Consider the following 8,419-nt stretch of genomic DNA (forward strand, 5'->3'; position numbering starts at 1 on the left):
TAAATACTGTTTCCCATGTTTGTTCAATGAACCATAAACAATTAATGAACATGCACATGTGGAAAGGTCTTAAGACACTAACATCTTACAGAAGGTAGGTGATTAATGTCCCAGTTCTGAAAACTTAGGACACTAAAGATGCCTTTCTACTGACTCTGGAAAAACACCAAAAGAAGGATGCCCAGGGTCCCTGCTCATCCGTGTGAACGTGCCTTAGGCATGCTGCAAGGAGGCATGAGGACTGCAGATGTGGCCAGGGCAATAAATGTCCTACTGTGAGACAGGACAGACATCTGATAGTCCTCGCAGTGACCGACCACGTGTAACAACACCTGCACAGGATCGGTACATCCGAAACTCACACCTGCAGGACAGGTACAAGATGACAACAACAACAGCCCAAGTTACATCAGGAATGCACAATCCCCCCCATCAGTGCTCAGACTGTCCACAATAGACTGAGAGAGGCAGGACTGAGGACTTGTAGGCCTGTTGTAAGGCAGGTCCTCACCAGACATCACTGGCTACAACGTCGTCTATGGGCACGAATATTTACAAATACCATAGGTAGGCCTATGCGGATGTCTGGTCAGAGTGCCAGTCGGAGTAGTGAAAGTCTTAAGTACACCCTGCACAGTCTTCACATTTTGCTGCTTTAAAATTAAATCTAAAGGGATTATATCCCCCCCCCTCATAAAGATCTACACAACCTACTCTGCATCTTCAAAGTGAAAGAAAATTATAGAAAATGTTCCAAAAATATGTGTTGCTTGTATGTCTTTACACCCCAGAGTTAATACTTAACACGGCTGTAAACCTTTGGCGGCCATTACAGTTGTGAAACATTTTGAATCAAATTCTACTGATCGAACTCATAGGGCAAAATATATCACAATACGTTTTATATGAATAATGACATACTTATTTATGCATAGTTCAATTTTTTATGAATACATATTCATGAGTTATTAAAGTGTGCGACTTTTTGTTATTAATTTGCATTGATTGGAAGACTATGCTATTATCTGTCACGCACTGGCAGATTAAATATGTGTATGATGAAGATATTCTGACAACTTTTTTTATTTTTCACAATTCAAATTAAGAGCTATTTCTGTCTTAAATTGGGATAAAACCACCAACACTTTGTTTTATTTATCTCAGACGATTTGTTCAAAAACTTGGAACAAAAGCAGGATGCCATTCAGAAAATGCTTGTGGATGAGAGAGAGAGATTTAAAGACCAGGAAGTTGTGGCAGCTCCGGTCAAATCTCAGAGAGGACAAGATGAACAGAAGCTCAAGCCCCAGCAATCTCCATTGTTTCAGGGCTGGGGAGAGAATCTATCGGATGAGGATCAGGAAGAGGCACAGGCTTTGTTTGAGAAATATGGCTACAATGTTTTCCTCAGCGATCGTCTGCCTCTCAACCGAGAGCTACCAGAGACACGTGAATCCAAGTAAAGTAACGATTCTCTGGCGCCGTTTTTTTCCCTCACCCTTTTAAGGTTTCTCTCCCTCACTCACACTATCGCTTGTCTGTTGTTACATCTTTCATGCACGTAATGATTATTCAGCTGTAAACCAGAAAGATTCTGTACATTATTATTCCTTTCTCCAATGAGAAGGCGATGTGGCTACAGTTTTGCATGTTACTGAACTTCAAGATCAAGACAGAATTTGTATGAAAGGATTACTTCAGGATTTTGGCAATGAAGCCCTTTATCTACATCCCCAGAGTCGGATGAACTAATGGATACCATTTTTGTGTGTCTCCATGCAGTTTGAAGGAATTTGATAACTAGCGCTAGTTAGCGTTGGGCTGCAAATCTACCTCTTACTTCCTTCATACTGGCTGCAGAAACATAAATGGTGTCCATGAGTTCATCTGACTCTGGTGAAGTAGATCAAGGGTTTCAGTGCCAAAATCCTGATATATCCCTTTTTAACATGAGAGGAGTGTAACTGGTGGTTAGTTTCCTTCAACAGATGTTTGCAGAAGAAATACCCCAAGGACCTTCCTAGTATTGCTGTGGTATTGATCTACCTGGACGAGGCCTTGTCTATCATTAAACGGGCCATCCGCAGCATCATCGACCGAACCCCTGAACACCTGCTGAGAGAAATTATTCTGGTGGATGATCACAGCTCCAATGGTACGTCTCACCAAAAATATACTGACAGCTTTTGAATGATGATATTAATTTACTACCCTTTTTTGTTTACCCAATCAGATGATCTGAAGGGGGACCTGGATGTCTATGTCAAATCCATTGAGGCGCAGAATCCTTTGTTTCGCATGGTCAGGGTGAGACATGTTGAATCACTGGGTTTATCTCAAGCTCGCATCTCTGGGTGGAGAGCTGCTACTGCGGATGTGGTTGCGATTCTTGACGCTCACATTGAGGTCCACAAGGAGTGGTAAGAGTATTTAGGAATGTAGTGTCTCTGAAATAGCTACTGTGCCAGTAGTTGCCATATTGCACATCAAGTTAAATATCTGTGTAACTTGTCCCTCACCTTGAACAGTTCAGCCAAGTCTTTGAACTATAGGAACAGGGCCAGTGTGTTGTTTTCCATGACTCTGCTCTCTGTGCTTGCAGGGCGGAGCCTCTGTTGACTCGTATCAAGGCAGACCGGACAGTGGTGGTCTCCCCTGTGTTTGACAGGGTAAATTACTATGACCTGGATGTTGTCCATTACGTCCCAGCGGCCCATGCTTTTGACTGGGCTCTATGGTGTATGTATGAGTCCTTCAGGCCGGAGTGGTACCATCTCAATGACACGTCACTGCCAGGAAAGTATGTTGACCAGGCAAATGGAATCACTCATACTGTCAAACCCACATCTTTGTGGTTGTGGTGACAGCGAGTATAGTGTTTATTTTAACGCTTTGTCTCTGTCATCAGGAGTCCCTCTGTCATGGGAATCATGGTGGTGGACAGGAAATTCCTGGGTGAAATCGGTGCCCTAGATGGTGGAATGAAAGTGTATGGAGGTGAAAATGTCGAGCTCGGTGTGCGGGTGAGAAGCAACAATATTATGCACCATTCTTTTTTTTACCAGATTCTGTGAACATCTGATATTTTTGATATCATTGTTTTCTGTGGTCATTAAATGGTGTCAATGTCCTCCACAAATAATGTAAATGTTTCAGGTGTGGCTGTGTGGAGGAAGCATAGAGGTAGTGCCTTGTTCTAAGATCGCCCACATTGAGAGGAACCACAAGCCTTACGCACCTGACCTGAGCATGTCCATGAAGAGGAATGCACTGAGAGCAGCAGAGATCTGGATGGATGAGTACAAACATAATGTCAATATTGCCTGGAACATTCCAATTAAGGTATGAGCTTATGATAACATACCCATAATTGTTTTTTTTACCCATGAATTCTACCTTCATGAGACTCATAAAACCATTGGAAGTTTTTCAAGCTTTTGATTTATTACATAGTTTGATATATTGATAATACAAGAGTTTTGCGGGATACAACAAATAATCCAAAATCACACACTCAACAATAGGATCATGGAATAGATATCGGTGATGTGTCAGAGAGAAAGGAGCTCAGAGAAAAGCTGAAATGTAAGCCCTTCAAGTGGTACCTGGAAAAGATTTATCCTCAGTTGGACACATGGGACAATATACTAGCCTATGGAGGGGTATGTTTTTTACAGTACTTTTGTGTGTGGTTTTAAACTAGTTTTTAAATGGAAGGTTTGAATGCCTGTCTATTTATCCACATGTTTGATAAAGTATGTCATTCCTTGCTTAATATTTGACCCTCCTACTTGTAGATGAAGAACTTGGATGCAAACATATGTATAGATCAAGGACTTATTCCTGGTCATACACCCATAGCCTTCGACTGCTTCAACTATGGCCCACAGGTAACTCATTACAATACTGTCTCCTACTGTTACAGTTAATTAACTTTGCTCTGTATTCAAGGAAAAATCTAATGTCCTATCTTTATTTGTTTGATCGTTCAGCACACATACTACCACAGTAATGGGGAGCTTTACATTGGTGGCCTAAAGTCCCACAAGTACAATGACAACAGGTGTTTGGCTGACAGTGGGGAAGACACTTTTCCTGATCTGTATGACTGTCACGAGGCCGTGCAGAAGGGCATGGGCATTCACTGGGACTTCACGCAGGTGCATATCACAGTTGACCCGGAACTCAATACACTCCTAATACGTATATAGGCAGTTCTTTCCTATACTGTATGCACCCCTAAATTATTTCCTTTTTGCCAAAGAGGTCCACTGTTTAAAATCATTAAAATATGTATACTTTTCCAGGGCAAGGAACTCAAGAACAGACAAACAAAAAGATGCTTAGAAATACAAAAACAGAAACTTGTGGTCCAGAAATGCACTGGCCAGAAATGGGAAATCCAAAACATCATCAAGCCCTTCTAATGGACCAGCATAGAGGAGATTCATGTTTGCCTCTAGACTAAACCACATTTTATGTTTGCTATTCTGTTCTATAGGTCACTTTGGACTACTAACCTCAATGTGGCTTATGCCTATGCATTGATATAACAGTGCTTATTTAATTTTGTTGAAAGGGAAATGTGCCTTTCTGTCCTTGATATGGATTGCCATAAATAAAATTGTTGTAAAAAAAAAATATATATATATTGTTGTAGTCCAAATGTCTGTCTGCAAGACTGATCATTCCATGCATGCTGAGACAGTATATATATATATACACACACACACACATATATATATATATATATATATACATGGAAAATAAGTATTTGGTCACCTACAAACAAGCAAGATTTCTGGCTCTCACAGACCTGTAACTTCTTCTTGAAGAGGCTCCTCTGTCCTCCACTCGTTACCTGTATTAAGGGCACCTGTTTGAACTTGTTATCAGTATAAAAGACACCTGTCCACAACCTCAAACAGTCGCACTCCAAACTCCACCATGGCCAAGACCAAAGAGCTGTCAAAGGACACCAGAAACAAAATTGTAGACCTGCACCAGCCTGGGAAGACTGAATCTGCAATAGGTAGGCAGCTTGGTTTGAAGAAATCAATTGTGGGAGAAATTATTAGGAAATGGAAGACATACAAGACCACTGATAATCTCCCTCGATCTGGGTCTCCACGCAAGATCTCAACCTGTGGGGGTCAAAATGATCTCAAGAATGGTGAGCAAAAATCCCAGAACCACACGGGGGGACCTAGTGAATGACCTGCAGAGAGCTGGGACCAAAGTAACAAAACCTACCATCAGTAACACACTACGCCGCCAGGGACTCAAATCCTGCAGTGCCAGACGTGTCCCCCTGCTTAAGCCAGTACATGTCCAGGCCCGTCTGAAGTTTGCTAGCGAGCATTTGGATGATCCAGAAGAAGATTGGGAGAATGTCATATGGTCAGATGAAATCAAAATATAACTTTTTGGTAAAAACTCAACTCGTCGTGTTTGGAGGACAAAGAATGCTGAGTTGCATCCAAAGAACACCGAGTTGCATCCAAAGAACACCATACCTACTGTGAAGCATGGGGGTGGAAACATCATGTATGGGCTGTTTTTCTGCAAAGGGACCAGGACGACTGATCCGTGTAAAGGAAAGAATGAATGGGGCCATGTATCGTGAGATTTTGAGTGAAAACCTCCTTCCATCAGCAAGGGCATTGAAGATGAAATGTGGCTGGGTTTTTCAGCATGACAATGATCCCAAACACACCGCCCGGGCAACAAAGGAGTGGCTTCGTAAGAAGCATTTCAAGGTCCTGGAGTGGCCTAGCCAGTCTCCAGATCTCAACCCCATAGAAAATCTTTGGAGGGAGTTAAAAGTCCGTGTTGCCCAAAACATCATTGCTCTAGAGGAGATCTGCATGGAGGAATGGGCCAAAATACCAGCAACAGTGTGTGAACCTTGTGAAGACTTACAGAAAACGTTTGACCTCTGTCATTGCCAACAAAGGGTATATAACAACGTATTGAGAAAAACTTTTGTTATTGACCAAAAACTTATTTTCCACCATAATTTGCAAATAAATTCATTAAAACCGTTGGACTAGTAACCGGAAGGTTGCAAGTTCAAACCCCTGAGCTGACAAGGTACACATCTGTCGTTCTACCCCTGAACAGGCAGTTAACCCACTGTTCCTAGGCCGTCATTGAAAATAAGAATTTGTTCTTAACTGACTTGCCTAGTTAAATAAAGGTAAAAAATAAAAAAGCTGCTGAAAACAACTTATATTCACATTTCCACTCCCAAAGTTTGATCTTCTTAATGAATCAACACACTTGATTAGAATGTGTGTTGCAGAGTTAGATTCAGGTTGTTCAGTTTGATAAACACATCAGCAAGATAGGCACGGCGGGCACCCAAGTCTATGTCCTTGAACACAGCCACAAGAGGGTGTGTGAGTGCTCAGACAGAAAATCATTACTTCAGATCGCAGCTCAAAAAGCCTCTGTAGCGTTTTCCTACTAGATAGCCAACTGCCATCGGTGTTAAGCAGTAGCTGCTGGTGCTCAGTCCCACTGTCGTCACAGAGCTTTTCAAACAGTTGGTGATTCAGAGGCCTGGATTTAATGGATAAAGTTCACTGCGTCATTCAAAACATCATGCAACTCTGGACTCATTTTCTTGCTGGCCAATGCCTCTGTGAATGATAATGGGATTTACCTTCTTTGTGTGGGCAATTAAAATCCTTTCACTCTCCCAGGTGTGCACACGAACACAGGATTTCCAATCCAGATTGTGCTCTGAGAAAAAGCTGTTTATAATGTGAAACACATCCTCACCTGTAGTTCTCCCCGTTAGCTTCTTGTAAAACAGAAAGTGCTCATTAATTTCCTAAATGTCTCTGTATCGCACAAACGGAATGAACTGGGCTTCCTTACTGACATCAGTCTATTTGTTCAACAACTGCAGAGAAAATGGACTGGTTTTATAATTTTTTCCAGAGAAAAATAACATGTATTTTATAATTTTACAGCAAGAAATGCATCATTCTGCAGGAGTTCATATTCTTTTAGGCTACATGTGAGAGGTTATAGGCCTACCTGCAGTCAGTGTCCAGATATCAGTTACTATTCCATTTTAATTTAAATTAGGAATATTATGTTTATTCATAGTTGCAGAGATACTTGTGAGCGGGATATCAAAGGTGCGTGTAAACAGCTTAGGCAGGATATGTGGAAGATTTTTCCAAACTATCTGGAACATTTCTCCAAACTCAGTCTTGGGGCCCATCCTATGTACACGTTTGGTTTTTGCCCTAGCACTACACATCTGATTCAAATAATCAAATCTTGATGATGAGTTGGTTATGAGTCAGCTGTGTAGTGCTAGAGCAAAAACCTAGCTTTCTATACATATGGAAATTAAAAAGGTTTATTAATTACTTTTTGGAGGGTTACTGCCAAAATAAAATATTAAAGAAAAGAAAATAGACTTCAATGACTGAACTAATCACTGATCATAATCTTGATGTGATTGGCCTGACTGAAACATGGCTTAAGCCTGATGAATTTACTGTGTTAAATGAGGCCTCACCTCCTGGCTACACTAGTGACCATATCCCCCGTGCATCCCGCAAAGGCGGAGGTGTTGCTAACATTTACGATAGCAAATTTCAATTTACAAAAAAAAAATGACGTTTTCGTCTTTTGAGCTTCTCGTCATGAAATCTATGCAGCCTACTCAATCACTTTTTATAGCTACTGTTTACAGGCCTCCTCACTGAGTTCCCTGAATTCCTATCGGACCTTGTAGTCATAGCAGATAATATTCTAATCTTTGGTGACTTTAATATTCACATGGAAAAGTCCACAGACCCACTCCAAAAGGCTTTCGGAGCCATCATCGACTCAGTGAGTTTTGTCCAACATGTCTCTGGACCCACTCACTGTCACAGTCATACGCTGGACCTAGTTTTGTCCCATGGAATAAATGTTGTGGATCTTAATGTTTTTCCTCATAATCCTGGACTATCGGACCACCATTTTATTATGTTTGCAATTGCAACAAATAATCTGCTCAGACCCCAACCAAGGAACATCAAAAGTCATGCTATAAATTCACAGACAACACAAAGATTCCTTGATGTCCTTCCAGATTCCCTCTGTCTACCCAAGGACGCCAGAGGACAAAAATCAGTTAACCACCTAACTGAGGAACTCAATTTAACCTTGCGCAATACCCTAGATGCAGTTGTACCCCTAAAAACTAAAAACATTTCTCATAAGAAACTAGCTCCCTGGTACACAGAAAATACCCGAGCTCTGAAGCAAGCTTCCAAAAAATTGGAACGGAAATGGCGCCACACCAAACTGGAAGTCTTCCTACTAGCTTGGAAAGACAGTACCGTGCAGTACCGAAGAGCCCTTACTGCTGCTAGATTAATTGAGGAAAATAAGAACAATCTGAAATTCC

General features: G+C 41.4%; 1 protein-coding gene across 1 annotated transcript; it reads left to right on the plus strand.

Annotated features, from left to right (window-relative positions):
* Positions 1–1,170: 1,170 nt before the first annotated feature.
* On the plus strand, positions 1,171–4,546 carry LOC135508667 (probable polypeptide N-acetylgalactosaminyltransferase 8). Its single transcript, XM_064928904.1, has 10 exons — positions 1,171–1,459; positions 1,989–2,155; positions 2,234–2,420; positions 2,603–2,800; positions 2,909–3,023; positions 3,157–3,342; positions 3,525–3,662; positions 3,798–3,890; positions 3,993–4,160; positions 4,308–4,546. Exons 1-10 carry the CDS (start codon positions 1,212–1,214, stop codon positions 4,425–4,427), a joined length of 1,620 nt encoding a protein of 539 aa, XP_064784976.1. The 5' UTR covers positions 1,171–1,211; the 3' UTR covers positions 4,428–4,546.
* The last annotated feature ends 3,873 nt before the right edge of the window (positions 4,547–8,419 follow it).

This window comes from Oncorhynchus masou, chromosome 22 (assembly GCF_036934945.1).
Source record: "Oncorhynchus masou masou isolate Uvic2021 chromosome 22, UVic_Omas_1.1, whole genome shotgun sequence".
Lineage (NCBI taxonomy): Eukaryota > Metazoa > Chordata > Actinopteri > Salmoniformes > Salmonidae > Oncorhynchus > Oncorhynchus masou.